Below are 16,206 nucleotides of genomic sequence, written 5' to 3'. Positions count from 1 at the left end.
CACCCTCTGCCCAGCAGTGCAGGAGCAACTCTGCGATGCTGGGCCAGCACTCAGTTTACCACAGGGAGCGCTGTTTCCACTATGCCCAACTTCCCTCTGGGGAGGGGGCTTCCCCCAGAGGGAGCTCCCGTGTGGGCTCAGGGTCTCCGGAATTAAATCGCTTGGCTCGACAGGGCCTGAGTCATAAAAAACAATCAAAACACTTATAAACAGTGATGCAATTTCCCCAGAGGCTCTCTAAATATTTGAAAACATGACTTGTATATGTCGTAAACTGACTAAGAGATGCTTACTTCTCCCAGTGCTTCTCCCAGGTTTTACTATCAGTGTTTAGTGGTCAGCAGCCCTGCCCAGCCCCACAGGCACTCACTCATCTCCAGGTAAACTATTCCCGCCTCCTGCATTGAGGAGGCAATGTGGGTGCTGGGGAAGGGGGTGGTGGACACTCCCCTGTGAAGACTCACAAAGCAACCCTATACTATCCTCAGCTGAAAAGCAAGAGGGCCGGTGGGGGGGGTGGGGGGGAGGGTGAAACAGACACAAAGTCACAACCAAGCTCCCACCCCCAACCATCTGCCAGCTGGGATGGGGAGCAATCACCCTGCTCTAGAAATGCATCCCACCCAGGAAACCCCACTACCAGTGGTGAGGGGCCTGACCTCAGGATACAGGAACAGGAGTGAAGACCCCCACACCCCCCACAGCTGCCTCCCCAGCCTGGCCTTGCAGCTGATGCCCCAAGAGGAAAGCGCATTTTAGGGAACACATGTGGTGTCCTCACTGAGGGCTGGCAGAGCCTCTCAGGGGCTCCAGATGCCAGCCCTCTCTGAGGGCACACAGACTGGCCAGGCTGAGCACAGAAGCTGCGGGGTTTCAGTTAAATCATGCACAGAAAGACAAACGCAGGTAAGCTGCACGTTAATCACAAAAGCTGATCTAGAGAGATCATAAAACTCCCAAGATAACTGAGAACATTCTTCTGCTACTAAACTCTGAAACTGTCATCTGTGCACAAAGTCATCTCTCCAGGACCCCAGGGAGCCTGAGGACTTAAGAGGTCCCTTCAGACCCAGTGATAGTCAAGCTGTGGGGGCTGCCCTCCTGGAAAAGGGCTCTGGGGACAGAGATGTGTCCCTTCCTGCTGAACTGTGCCAGACTCAATGCTGGACCCTCCAGGTGTTCCTTCATCCTTCGCCCCTCAGCAGCTCCCCGCTCAGGGAAGGTGGGGAAGGGCGACAAGCCAGAAGGCTCATAACCACTTCCTAGATCTTGCATTCAGCTTTTTCTGGTACATGACACCATCTAATTGCTCGTATATCTGTCGAGACAAGTTCCCAATTTACTAAATTCAAGGCACTCACCTAGTCACGGTGCTTATAATCTTAGGGCGTCCAAGTGACATTCAGAACCAGAGGCAGAACTGTTTTTGAGTAAACCAAGTGTTGGGGAAAAGCAGGAGAAGCCAGGCAGCAGCAGGGGTGCCCCCCGCCCCCTCCACTCTGCTCAAGCTGGGAGGCCGTGGCAGTCAGCACAGGGACCTCCCTCCACTGCTGTGCTTTACAAATTGTCTGTGGTAACCCCGCGGCAGCCAAGTCTGTCGGCAACACTTTTCCAAAAGCATTTGGTCACTTCATGTATCTCTGTCACATTTTGGCAATTGTCATAATATTTCAAACTCTTCAATGAACTTTGAAGTTTTCACACATTTAATAAAGTTCTGGTGATGTCTGATGCACTGTTGTAAAAAGATTATGACTCACTGAAGGCTCAGATGATGATGAGTCTTTTTCTTTTTTAGCAGTAAAAGTCTTTTTTTTTTTCTTTTTAGCAGTAAAGTACTTCTTACTAAGGTAGGTACATTGTCCTCTTAGACACAGTGCTTTTGTACACAACAGACTACAGTATATTGGAAATGTAACCTCTGTATACATCAGGAAACCAAAAAGTTCACGTGACTTGTTTTATTTCAGTGACCTGGAACTGAACCCTTAACATCTCCCAGGTCTGCCTCACTTTGCACTCCTACCTGGAAGACCCCTCCAGCTTAGTTTCAAGCCCAGACCTGCATCCTGGCCCAGAGTGTTTCAGAACCCCTTGGAAACTCGCCTGTATCTCTCCAGTGTCTATGGTACTTCCTAGAACACAACTATGGTGACTTCCTAGAACAATGAGGACAACTGTATCATCCAAGTTCCAATACTCATCTCAGAGGCAGGGAGCACTGGACTTCCCTGGCATTCCATTGGTTAAGACTCCGTGCTTCTACTGCAGGGAGCACAGGTTCAACACTGATCTGGGAAGATCCCACAAGCTGTGGAGCAATTAACCCCATGCACCACAACTAAGGAGCCTGTGCTCTGGAGCCCGTGTTCTGCAACGAGAGAAGCCACTGCAATGAGAAGCCCTTGAACCACAACTAGACAAAAGTCTGTGCAGCAATGAAGACTCAGCGCAGCCAAATTAAAAAAATAATAATAATAATTTCCAAACCTCACACCCGTCTTGGGGGTTTTGAATGAGTGAATCCATCCACACAGTGCTTAGAACAAAGGCTGGCACACAGTAAGCGCCTGATAATCATCACCCATCGACTCACTACATATTTATAAGCAGAGCTGTTATAAAAAGACCGTCACATGTGGTCTGGTTTAACGAGATGCCAGAAGAGTAAACAGCATGTGGTTAATGCTCAGTTAATTCTTGAATATCTAGAAATAGATGTTCTGCTTTGGAGATAACCCTGAGTCAAAGCTTTTAGTTTTGAAGTATCTTTGCATGGTGGGTGAGTTCTTTAATAAAAGACAAGCCACACTAACCTACACACTATCTGGATGGTAACCTTCCAAAGCTGCTGAAACCAAAGACAAGCAGGTCAATTCCTCTTGCTTTAGAAGAGCCTGGCTGTCCTTCAGCATGGAGTTGGGAGGCACAGATGTCATCAACTGTCCAGCTGTAGCTGGGTCTTTAAAGATGTAGGGACATGCTAGCTAGAAAATCTTATGGGTCAGATAAGATTCTTAAAAGCTGGGACTCTTTTTCATTCATGGGAATTATATTAAGGTTGATTTTCACTTTTAGAAAGGTTATAAAAGTATCATTTCACCCTTTTCTGTCTGACACCCCTAGACTTTAAAATAATTTTGCACAGGCAGATGACACTGGTCATGACCCTATTTACTTTCCATTAATTGACAGAAACTTCTAAGGAGGTTTAAACTGTTTGTACCCAAGACCAGTCAAGAATGCCATCCTCGTGTGCCTGCACGTTACAACAGAGGCTGGGCCTCCACTCGTGTTTCCATGGTGTCACCTGTATGGCCTATACAAGTCATTCTCAAACATGAATGTGTCCAGTGAGGTCAAGGGACTTGCCCTCCTGCTGGGCCAAGACTCCATACTTGCTGACAGCCGCCCAACCATGCTTGGTCCTTATGCCTGTTCTGTGGGTGCCGGGGGGCTGCTCTGGGATGGGGGTGGGTGAAGGCTATAATCAGGTGGCCCAGGGAGATCTGGAGATCAGTGTTTGGGAACAGGAGTGGGGAAAGGGCTGGCCCTTGAGGGGTGAGGGGAGGGCCGGCCCCTGGGGAGCAGGGGAGGCCTGGCCCCTCTCCTTCCTCACCACCCCACTCCCAAGGGCGCCTCTCTCCTGGCCTCTCCTGGTGGTTCCACGGCCTACTCCATGAACTTCAGGGATGACGACAGACACAAGCTGCTGCCCCCGCCCCCCCCCCCGCAACTGCCAGACCCTGGATGCACAGCGTCCAGACAAGGAGGTCAGCATGGCCTTTCTGCAGAGAATGACTGACAGCTCCCCCGACAGTCCCTGATGGCAGCCTGCCCCCTGCCCCCATCACCACCTCTCTGCTGCGCTGCTGGCCCTCTGCTCCTCTGGCCCGAGTCTAACTCAGGTTCGGGGTGGTGCTGGACAGAGCCCGCCAGCAGAGGGACACCAGCGGGGCCTAAGCCATCCTCCAGGGCACAGGGGGCATGACACCCATGTGCGAGCACAGGCTGGATCTGCAGAGAGGGCAGTCTCGGGACTCCTCTGCTCATGGTCGGGTGGACCGTCTCCCTGAACAGGACATACCCCAGGGAGGACTGAGGGGTGGACAAGGGTGGAGAGGTGTTGGTACTCTTCATTCCTGCCCTGCACGTGACCAGGGACACCCAAGCCTCTGGACCACAACCCCACACGACCTCACTGACATCACTGCAGACTTGCCAGGACGCCTGCACTTAATCCCAGTGAACACAGTTCTCTGAAGTTCACACTGTGGTGGACTTGTCCTTCCACTCAGGAGGGAGGGCAGGGAAACGAGTCCCATGTGGGTACAAAGGTCTGCACAAGATGCCCAAGGAGGCCCCCTCGTCCCCCTCGCTGTCTCTCTCTCCCTGTCTCTCTCTCCCTCTCCTTTTCTGTCTGTCTCTCTCTTCTTTCTCCTCTCTCTCTCTCTGCTCTCCATGGGAAGCACTAAAGCTGGGTCTAGGACACTCACAGTGTTCCTAGATTCCACCATGAGAAGGAGAAACCAGAAAGAGGCTGAGAGAATAAACAGCCATCCTGGGAGACCCCTGGACCAAGAAGCATCTGTGGAGAGGGAGCAAGGAGAGGCAGGGGAGGAGAAGCAGGTGTGTGGGAAGACTTCCTTTTCATTTTTAAGCCAAACCATCCGAGCAGCTTAGTCAAAGCTACACAAGAACCTGACGAAGGGAACAGGCCATGAGCACTGGGGGCGCCGAGCGCCCTAGCTCAAGTGACCCCGGCAGGCAGGCTGTGACCACAGGCCAAAGCAGGCATGTGATTCCATGCAGAGCACCCGGCTGGTGGCCCTCACGTCCCTGAGGACAACCAAACCTGCAGCTGAGTCTGTAGTGTGGGAGAGCTGGTTGGCTGACTAGTCCTGCGAGGCTAAGGCTGCTGAATGCAGATGATTTTCCCTTAGAGACAGACGTGTGATTCTCCTGTCTGCTGGAGTATGTGGCCTTTCTCTCCTCAAAGGACAGAAACAATGTCACACTATGTGTGACGGCTGCGCCCCTCCACCCGTGCTGTCTAGACTCCATGGGCCAGCACTTAAAAAACAAAATAAAATAAAAATAAAAACAACCCTGCGCCACCGAGGCACCACTCTCCCATCTTAAAACTATTTCTGGCAGGAGAAGAATGCTTCATTCAGGAGCCGCCCGACGGGGAGGCCGGCGGGAGGGAAGGGCTGCAGCCCGGACGTGGCCCCGGGCAGAGGCGTCACGTAACCTGGAGCCTGAGGACCTGTGAGCCAGGCATCTCCCAACCAACCATGCAGAAGAACGCAACAGGCCTCCTCAGGCTCAGGGAACCTTCTACTTTCTTCCGAATCGGACAGTCTAAGGCTCCCCAGAGAAAGCAATGCCTTCCAGGGTCAAGAGTGAGACCTATCTGCTGGCTGACCAGCCGATCAGGCCTGGAGGGACGAGCTGGCAGTCTTCACCATCAGCATCAGGAGGGAAATGCAATTTTTTCAAAACTCCCACTGTGGTATTCATCCAACAAATACTTTCTGAATTCCTACTGCACACAAGGCATCAACAAAAAGTACTTCTCTGAAAATTTTATGGCAAAAGGGCATATTATAAGAAGTGGATGCCTTCAAGGAAAAGGCGACCTCAGAGAGTGATCTGTATTTGTTGACAAAGCAAGAACCACTTTCAATCACCTCGTCATTTTTTAAAAAAACACACATTTCTGAAGGTTATAAATGCTAGAAAGGAATGCATCTTATTCTTCCATTCTTCATCAGATTTTAAGATCTAGAGACACACACTCTAAAAAAGGGTAAAAGGGACAGTGACAACAGCAGAATTCAGGAGAATCATCTGAGCCTAATGGAACAGGGTTCTTGCCATTTTGATTACTTGACAGTTGAAAATTTTAAAACAAAAATTTGAATGAACAAATGCAACTGACTGAGAATAACTTACACAAAGGGCAGTGCTCAACCTTAGCAGGAAGGTGAAACCAGGACCCTGCGAAACACGGCTCGAGGCAGGTTAAACCCCAGCGCTTAAACTTTCCAGTCATCGGAGCCCAAACACAGCGACACACTGTGGTGTTCCCTAGACACCGGACCCTGCCTGCAACAGAGGAGCAGCAGGGCTGCCATCCCGGGCCCTGGGGCAGGTGCCACTGCTGCCCGTCACCCTGGATGGCAGGGCAGTGCCCTCCTCTGGGAGCTCCGCTAAATACATGCTAAGAATTTCCAGTCCTCGTTAGGGGCTCAGGCTGAGGGAGCAACAGATAAGAGGGAACGACATTGACAGCAAAAGGCCTCGAAACGGTCCTGGAGTGAGAAGCGATTCCTCTACCTGTCTCATAATCCACAGGAAAAAAGACAGACACATATGCAGATGCACCACAAGTGTGTGCACATACATGCACACACATGTATGCACCCAAGCATACACACGAGTACACATACACACACACACACAGGCGCGCACACATGTGTCCCCGTCGACAAGCACAGGAATGCACATGTGAACATCTACCCCCCACCCCCCGAACCCCCAAACACCCGCCAGCAGAGCCCAGTGCACGTGCAGGAGCTGAGCTCACCTGGGCCTCTTGTCAGTGATGGCAACACAGGTGTGCTGCGGGGGCACCGCCATCCATTTCTTGGCCTCCACGACCAGGGCGTCTGCATCCACCAGGCCAAATCCATAGAGGTGGCTAACTGAAAAGACAGGGCCTTCAGACCAGCCCCCCCATGCCCAGGGATGGCTGCCTGTGTCCCCCCATAGCTGCAGGGCCATAGCCAGCTCCAGAGTGCCCCGGCTGCAGCCCCTGCCCCCTCAAGGACGCACCAGGGTCCCGGCAGCCTTACTCTCTGGACAGAACTCTTTCAGACCAGGAGTGAGGGCCAGAAAATGTGTCCCATTTGGGGGCAAAGTGAAAGAAATGCTGGGATGATCTAGAACTTTCTTTCTGTGAGATAAGAACCAGTTTCTTTAGATTAAAGGGAATTCTTGGCATCTGTGCTCCCAAGAGAGTCCCTTGGACTGCAAGGAGATCAAACCAGCCAATCCTAAAGGAAATCAGTCCTGAATATTCATTGGAAGGACTGATGCTGAAGCTGAAACTACAATACTTTGGCCACCTGATGGGGAGAACTGACTCCTTGGAAAATACCCTGATTCTGGGAAAGATTGAGGGCAGGATGGGAAGGGGATGACAGAGGATGAGATGGTTGGATGGCATCACCAACTTGATGGGCATGAGTTTGAGCAAGCTCCAGGAGTTGGTGATGGACAGGGAAGCCTGGAGAGCTGCAGTCCATGGGTCGTGAAGAGTCGGACACAACTGAGTGACTGAACCGAACTGGGCTCCCTGAGTCTTGAACCAGACGAGAAAAACAAGACCCAAGGTGCTGTGGCTCATGCAACCACAAGTGCAGTAGACACAATCAAACAAGGCTCCGCTCTTCTCTTTTGCCATTTGCTTTCCCTGTGGAATTTCCAGGGCATCCGGGGAAAGCAGCATCACCCAGCACACAGGCTGGCCCGAGTCAGTGTTTAATCTGGCTATGCAGGGGAGTTTCAGAGTTAAGAGGCAAGGTTAAAAGCTAGATACAACTCCTTTTCCTACTAATTAGGCCAAAACTGAAATGTAGGTCAGGTACTATTACAACACACTACTACCACCAACATCCCTGTAAGACAAGGCTGCATCAGGTCTAGTCAATCTCCTCATTAAAGGAACGTCTCTTGGAACTTGGGGTGACAACACTTGACCTATATTTTACAGAGAGGAATGTCAGGCTTGGTGTCAAAATAGTTGGATCTGACCCTAAGAAAAAGGAAAATGTTCTCCTTAATATACCATGGCTGAATGTAAATCGTTTTCAAGTGTCTCTGGTAAGAAGCAAGACAGACAAACCCAGGAGCACACTCCTATCACCACCTGCTCAAGAGGCCTCACATACCTGACTGCAAGCCTGACCACGGGCTGAGCTCACAGTACTGGGTCAGTCCCAAGCTGTGATGGCAGACAGCCCTTTTAAAACATTAAGGACTTGCTGGCAGAAGTTCTACAGTTATAAAGTAACTCACATAACCATCTCAGTGTCTTCACTGTACAGATGTGGAAACTTAGGGATAGCTACTCAGGGCTAAGAGTGCAAACTGCCCTCAGGTGGCACATAAGCAAACTTCATTTATTATGATTGGCATCAAGCCCATGACTGACGGGGGCTTCCCTGGTGACTCAGGTGGTAAAGAATCTGCCTGTAATACAAGAGACCTGGGTTTGATCCCTGGATTGGGAAGATCCCCTGGAGAAGGGAATGACAATCCACTCCAGTATTCTTGCCTGGAGAATTCCAAGAACAGAGGAGTCCAGTGGAGTATAGTCCATGGGGTCACAAAGAGTGGGACATGACTGAGCTACTAACACACACACATGACTGACTAGATGTAATGCAGTTTTCTTTTAGAATATATTCCTTTGTGTAAAAAAAAAAAAAAAAAGGCAAAAATTTAAAGAGAACCATGAGGTTAGTAACAGTACTGAGGCCCCTGATGTGGCAAAGGTTGTGAGGTTTAGGGAGCCCAATACATAAGTGACCATAGGTACTCTCCTTAAACTACTAAGTTTGCGCTCCTCATTCTTGTGACACACAATTACTGTCATCTGGGTTTTGTGTGTGTGTGTGTGTGAGAAATCCATGTTCCCCCATACAGGCTCTGGGAGGTCACCCACAGGCCCTGCCCGGATGGCACCTGGCCCTGCCCAGACCCTGAGTCTCGGCCGCACCTTTATGACCAGCACCGTTCACCTTCCAGTCGTTTGCTTTGAGGTGGGCCGGCCTGGATGTCTTCACCAGCAAGTGCTGGACGTCCCTCCAGGTCAGTTGGCTGCTGCAATGACACAAGGACAGACAGCTATACTCACATCGATCAGCAATGCTGATGGCCAGGTTCGTCAGAGGCGGGGCGTTAGGGGCTGGCCTCACTCCTGTACTTGAGGAAACCCCAAGACACCACCACTTGGCAAGGGTAGATGTCACACCCTCTTGGTCAAGAATCAATTTTGATCCTCAATGCCTGAGATAAGATGGTGCAGCAGGTGACCTGACACCCACAGGGGCAAGTCCAGCCTTGGGCCACAATCTCCCTGAATCCATGAGACGATGGCACTGTGTGTTAGCATGTGGTGGGAAAAACCTGGACTGGTCTGCACCCCATTAGGGAGTGCTCTGTGTACTGGGGCATGCCAGCCATCACCTGTCCATACCCCACTCCCAGGACTACTGGCCACACGTTAGAATTTGAGATTCTAGTTACTCTACCTTTATGATATATTCATTCTGGTGTGGAGTACAAGCACTTCGTTAAAGAACACTGGCCTACTACCAAAAATGCACAGATAAGATATCCTTGCCTGCCTTTTCAACACTTCTCAACACAAGCTCTCAAGACCCCTCTGTTCACAGTGCTAGGACTGTGTCACAGACAAGAGTAGACACAGCCTTCGACATCTCCTCCTCAACAGCACCTGCCTCACAAACATCTTTCCAACTGACTGCTCTTCGTGTGTGTGTGTTTGCAAACATGCATAACTCGAAATGTACCATCTTAACGGTTCTTAGACATACAGTTCAGTGCCATTAAATACATTCCCTGTGCTGTGCAGTCATCACCACTGTTTACCTCCAGAGCTTGATCATCTTAAGCCACCGAACCTCTGCATCCATCAACCACCAACTTCCCTCCTTCCTCGCATCCCCTGTCCCCACTCCCACCACCTTCCATCTCTGTGAATCTGAGGACTCCAGGTGCCTCACATGAGTGGAGTCATGTGGGATTTGACCCTCTGTGACTGACTTAGTTCATGCAGTGTGATGCCCTCGCTGCTGCAGGGGTCAGGTCTCCCTTCTCAAGCTGAACTACATTCCATGGCTACACAGACCACACTAACCTATTGATGGATGCCTGACGCACTTCCTCCTTTTTCTATTAAGTAACGATGCTTCGAACATGGCCGTAAAAACATTTCTTTGAACCCCTGCTTTTAATCCCTGTGGGTGCACACCCACAAGTGTAATTGTTGGATCACATGATAATTCTTTAATTTTTTTGAGGAGCCATTACAGTTTTTCCAACAGCAGCTGCACTGTTTTACTTTCCCAACAAATGTCCCCTCTTTACCTGCTTTCCTCCGAGACACTCATCTGTAGCTTGGGTCCTGGCGGGGTGTCCTCCTCTCCGGGGGCTCTCACTCCCTGGTCCTAGCCCTGGCCTCCGCTGACTTCACCACATTCTCTCTACTGTGCTTGTCCCTGGCCAGATATTGGCCTCCTGGCTGCCTCATCGTAACTGCTTCCATCGGTCCAGTTTCCAGACTTTCCTTGGCACAAGCTGACCTGCTCATCCATGGCCCCACCTGAGGACCACAGCCAGTCTCACTGTCAGAGGAGAACCTGCGGCCCCATATGGCCAGGGCCACGTCCTCTGGCAAAGAGGTGGATACAGACCACACCTCTGACAGGCCGGTTGCAGGACATGACCCCTGCTGGAGAGTTTAGGGACAGGCCATGGCCCCTGGAGGAGAGGTCAGGCACAGACCACTCCCTCTGGTGGAGAGGGGGCACAGACCACGCCCTCTCATGGAGAGGGGGCACAGACCACGCCTTCTCATGGAGAGGGGTCAGACCACGCCCTCTGGCGGTGACGTTGGGCACAGACTGCTCCCCCTGACGGAAAGGCCGGGCACAGGCTCTGCAGTCCAGATGGCAGATGCCGCCTCAGCGCCATCCTTGCTTGTTTGGGCTGGTCCCTGCTCATGACCATGGGGCCCACAAGGATGCAGAATGCCTCCCCTCACCTAGAAGCTTAGCATGAGGCACCAGGAAGCCTGGGCTTCAGTGGCGACGACAGAGGGTCCAGAAAGGGAGGCTGTGAGAAACTATTTTCCTAGGAGGAAACCCACCTCTTTTCTGATAATAGTAATAAAATCACAGTCACAGTTGTATGGAAACATATCTAAGAAATGATGTTGGACATGGTTTCTCATGAAGAAGGGACTGATGTGACATTCCAAGATGGCCCTGAACTTCCTGCTAACCCTTGGGGCAGTTCTCACATACTAGGCTCTTCCTTTCATCCTGTCACTTGCTGCCTGCTGGCCTCCTGCCAGAGAGTTTCTCTCCTCTCCTGGGTGACCTGGCTTTGCCAGGAAGACACTGCACACATGAGCAGTGGTCCTGGCCCTGGAGCCTCCAAAGCCCCTCAGCTGAGGCTGGCAGTGTGCCCATTATAATTCCTTCCTCCCTTGACCAACCCTTGCACTTACATGCTCTAAGTGGACACTGTGTCCAATGATGCCTGCCATCTGTAAAATTCTGAGGATGGGCTACAATGATGAGGAGATAGCGATCAGGGAATTCATGAGTCCATAGGCCAGGTTTAATGGAATGAGTGGCACAAAACAGGGCTTGTTTTCTATGCATCCTCAACTAATTCCTTGCACGTTTCCAAAAAGGGAGGAGAGAAAATATAAAACAATGAATCACTAAGTATGTGAATGCAACTTTTCACACAAATAACTATTTAGTATTTTTAAAATGAGCCCCAGGACACGAAAGTTGACATTTTGGCCTGAAAATCAAACATACCTATTTCTTTGTTAAATGGGTAGCATTTGAGCTTTATGCTCTTTCTCCTGATGCAAATCAACAAGCAAAACATACATAATTAGATGGACTCAGCAACCCAAACACAACTTCTTACAATCTCATCTGCAGCAAATGACTCCTTCAAAGGCACAGGTTGTTGTTGGGGGCCATTGTTGATGTTTAAACTAAAACCTGTTTTGATCTCATGACCGTATGCAAAGTGGATCTATCCAACACATGGCAATTTTAGGGTTTTTATGTGGCTTGAAGCAGATAAATCATCATCACTCATGAACCCTCTTGACAGAGGGCAGCTGTATTGACCTAAAGTGTGATCTGGAGTGTGGTGCAGGCTTGAAGTTTGTACCCACCAGCTTCCTGTGCCCCTATGAAGGCAGGAGGCTGTGAGCTTGAAAAAGGAAGAGACAGGAAGGAGCCTCTTGACTCGTAAGGACAGCCTGAAAAAGGAAGACATCCTGACATCTGCTGTGACATGGGCAAACCTGGGAGACACTGTGCTGAGTGACGGGCAAACACTCTGTGACTCCATTCATTTGAAGGCCCAGAAGAGTCAGACTCGAAGACAGAGAACACAGCTGTGGTTGCCAGCTGTGTCCCTTCCCCAAAGTCACACGTGGAAGCCAGACCCCCAGGACCTCAGATGTAACTGCCCATGGAGATGGGATCATAAAGAGGTTGTTAAGGTGAAATGGGGTCCATACGGTGGGCCCTGATTCACTGTAACTGGCGTCCTTATCAAAGGATCTAAACACATACATGACAAGGAAGCCTGGTGTGCTACAGTCCTTGGGGTCACAAAGGGTCAGACATGACTAAGTGACTGAACAACAAACACACGCACAAAGAAGGCCGCGTGAGCACATGGAGGGAAGGTGACACACCAAGGAGAGAGGCCTCAGAGGAAACCAGCCCTGTGACACTCAGCCTTAGACCTCTGGCCCTGGGACTGTGAATATCCAGTCTAGGAATATCTCCTGTCTAAGTTCTGTCTGTGTGTTTTGTTGCGGCAGAGCTGTCTCCTGGGGACAGGAGCTGGCTGGACAGAGAGGGACGTCCTGCAGGGGGTGGTAGAGATGGTCATACAACAGTGAATATACTTCATCAACTACACACTTAAAATGGCTTAAATGGTAAATTTTACATTATGTGTATTTTGATACATTAAACACCTTTTTTAAAAAAAGAAGAAAAAAGAAAGGTAAAGAAGGGAAGGCAAGTGAGAACTTACTTTGCTTCCAAGGCCAAGGCGATGATGCCGGCAACCATGGGGGCCGAGACCGAGGTTCCGGTGTGGCCGTCTGTGCAGCGCTGACGCAGGTCCGTGGTCACCTGGGTGGGGGGGGCGGGGCAGCAAGCAGCTGGGTCAGAGGCTGCTCAGGACACTGCCTTGGGCAGGCTGACTTTGACCCAAGGATGGAAGAGGTGCTATGCAGACACATCTCAGGGACAGAGGTTTCCACGGGTCTGGCACCCCCAGCAACAGGCTGATAGTGTGGTGGGGAGATGGGGTCCCAGCCACACACCCACACCTCTGCAGATGCACCCCGAGACACCACGGAGAGATGGAATGAAACAGAGGGGCCTCCACAGCAAGACTGCTTGCCAGGGTCCCCATCAATGACCCCCAAGTCGCCCCAACTTCAGAGCAGCGCGAAAGACATGCAGGTGCCAGGTGACCTGGAGAGCATCTCTGCTGTGAGCCAGAGGCTCAGGATGGGTCAGAGGTCACAGACCAGCCCTACCAGGATGTCCTCCTCGTGGCTGGCAGTGTTCCAAAGCCCCCGTCCTGTCTGCTGCAAGAGCTACACGCGGAGCACCGTCGGGCAGGGCACAGACTCTGAGTCTCACCATGGCACAGCCTGACTGCACCCCCCTGAACTGAGGTGGCGACTTCACGTAGGCACAGGTAGGAGACATCTACTGTGCTAGGAGGGGTGCTGGCCCTGCAGTGACCCCCATGCTAGTGCAAATGGAGTGAAGGCTGCCACCCAGCCAACTGTTAAGTCAGGGGTTTATCCTGGATGATCCAGCAGGCCCAATGTAATCACAGGCCCTTATATCTGTCAGAGAGATGTGGCTCAAGAAGGACTTGATCTATGCAGCTGGCTTTAGAGAGGACGTAGGGGATGCAAGCCAGGAAGGTGGGTGGCCCACAGCAGCCGGGAACTGACCTCAGCAGCCAGCCCATGAGGAGATGGGACCTCAGTCCTAAAACCACAAGCAACTGAGGTCTGCCAACATGTGGGACACGTACTGGACAGGCCCTCCTGTTGAGTCTATGGAAAACACGCAGCCCAGCTGACACCTGGCCTCAGCCTTGTGAGGCCTAGAAAATGGGCCCATGGAGGCTGCTGCACTTGTGCCCCCAGAGCTGTGAGATGGCTCAGCTGTGCTGTTTCCACCTGGGAATCTTGGGATCATTTGCTATGGTGCCAACAGAGACTAACATACCTGCAACTGCCAGGCTCCAGCCACCCATCTGCAAATCCCTGAGAAAGAATTTCCCCTGTGGGAAAAGTCCGGAGCCTCTTACAAACAGAGTGTCTTTCCTTTGTCAGGCCTCAGCAAGGCCGACCATCACCCTAAGAGAGGGAGCCTGTGCGGGTCACACACATAGGAAGACTCACGGGGTACTGGCAGGGACCAGCCTACTTCCCTTCCTCGACCCTGGGGAGGGCAGGGAGCCACGAGGAGGCTGCACCCTCTGTGACCCCAGGATCCTCCTGCCAATGGGCTACTGACACGCCCTTCCCAGGGCTGCTGGGGAAGCAACACTGGTGCCTGGCACATGCTTGTGCTCAGTCCAAAGTGGCCGGAGGGAAATGGGGGTGTCTGGCCAGGAGACCGAGCTCCTGAGAGCAGGGCAGGCCTGGGGCTGGCTCTGCAGCCTCAGAGAAAAGGGTGTGAGCAGAGGAGCCTCCCCTGGCTAGCAAAAGGGGATAGTGGAGCCAGGGTGGGCCACCCCCTCCTGAGACCCTCTGTGCTGCTGGGGCGTGGCCGTGTTAACAAGAGTGTGAAGGAGGGAGAGGTGCCGCCTCAGCACCAGGCAGTCATTGCCGTCGGCACTCGGTGCACGAGGGTGACAGGGGCCCAAGCTACACTTGTTGTCAGATGCCTGCCCGAACACAGACACGAGCTGCCGAGCATCCAGCACAGGGCGCTCCCCCTGGCAGGGTCTCTAAGGGACTCAGAGCAAACATCTTGCCTTGGCTGAGTTGAAACAAAATCACCTGGTACCTGTGCTACCAGGGAAGGGCCCTAGACAGCTGCTGCCCACTGTTTTCTCCTCTGCCCTCTGCCCAGCAACACCCAGTTACTGAACATCAGGGCTCAGAGAATTCTTTATGAAGAGATGCAGAAATTAAGGCATTCTGTAGCTAAGGTGTGTGCTTGTGCATGTACACACACACACACACACGCACATAAACACACACATGCATCGGCTGTGTGACTCATTAAGCACACAGAACTGCAAGCCCTGCTCCCAGGGACGGGGGCCCCCTCACACGCACCATCCCCCCTACTCCAGCCCAGGCCTCTGACAGGTCCTAAGTCCACGCTCAAACCAGCTAGATATTTAAAGCAACAGGACACCATTCAGCATCTCAGCACCATCCCAGGGATGCGTGTTCCAGCAGAAAGGAAAGTAACAACTTAATGAGTACTTTTGTGAGTTGGCCGAGGCCAATGCCAGGCTGGCAACAGGAGGACCGTTGATCCTCCCAGTGCTGCAGAGGACAGTGGGCAATGGGAAGCCTTAGGCTCCTTCAGGAAAGTGTAAAAATGTGCCTGCAAATAACATCTACAGATGTGGCCAGGCAGCAGGAGAAATGAAAAGACGCCAGGGAGTTTTCAGGTTAAACCACGCCTGGCCAGCTCCAAGGTCTCATTTTTTAGACATCTAAAAACCATCCTAAGGACTGTGCACTTGAATTCTGCATTGACTTCAACTTGAAACCCTCCCCTCCTACCTTTTTTAAAGTATGAAAGCACCTGGGGAAGGAACAAGCATGAACTTCACCCATACACTAAAATAAAAGCTATTTTTAAAAGATAAACCACACTGATTTATGTTCATTGAAGCCACTGCAGCAGACAGAAAACCACTCTCAACCTAAAGGGTGTGGAAAAGTCCTTTTGTGAGGAAGGGAACACCCAAGACACTCGGATTTCTAAAACGTTTCAGTGTAGAGCCAAGACTTTCTCTCCTTCTGTTTTACACGTTGAAACTGAACGGGCCAGTTGGACCCCAAGCAATGTGGCCGAAGAATTTAGAAAGCTAAAAAAAGACACTGTGGTGAGAATGCACCCCATTCTTAAGGGTATTTTTAGACCCCCAGAGCCAGAGAGGGTTTTAATTGATATTCTGCGCCAAAATTAGAAAGGCAGGGTCCGAGGGAGGCTGCCAAGGGTCTGGGGTTTACCTCGAGGCACAACCAGTTCCCTGATGGCCAGACTGGCTGCAGCTGGGTCCAAACTGCCCTAACGGCCTCCTGGGACTGTGACCAGGAACCCTGCCCTCCCTCGGGTCCCAGGA

At 51.5% G+C, this 16,206-nt stretch overlaps 1 protein-coding gene across 2 annotated transcripts in view; it reads right to left on the bottom strand.

Moving 5' to 3' along the window:
- The window catches only part of PCSK6 (proprotein convertase subtilisin/kexin type 6), a 163,753-nt gene that overhangs the window by 42,182 nt on the left and 105,365 nt on the right, over nt 1-16,206 (bottom strand). For both annotated transcript variants that reach the window (XM_065906568.1, XM_065906570.1), the window contains exons 9-11: nt 12,898-12,998; nt 8,789-8,892; nt 6,593-6,710 (exon numbers count right to left, since the gene is read on the bottom strand). In XM_065906568.1, the coding sequence (XP_065762640.1) occupies nt 6,593-6,710; nt 8,789-8,892; nt 12,898-12,998 (323 nt within the window). The remainder of the gene's footprint in view (nt 1-6,592; nt 6,711-8,788; nt 8,893-12,897; nt 12,999-16,206) is intronic.

Source organism: Muntiacus reevesi, chromosome 15, assembly GCF_963930625.1.
Source record: "Muntiacus reevesi chromosome 15, mMunRee1.1, whole genome shotgun sequence".
In the NCBI taxonomy this organism is placed as follows: Eukaryota; Metazoa; Chordata; class Mammalia; order Artiodactyla; family Cervidae; genus Muntiacus; species Muntiacus reevesi.
This window is presented reverse-complemented; position numbering and strand designations above follow the sequence as displayed.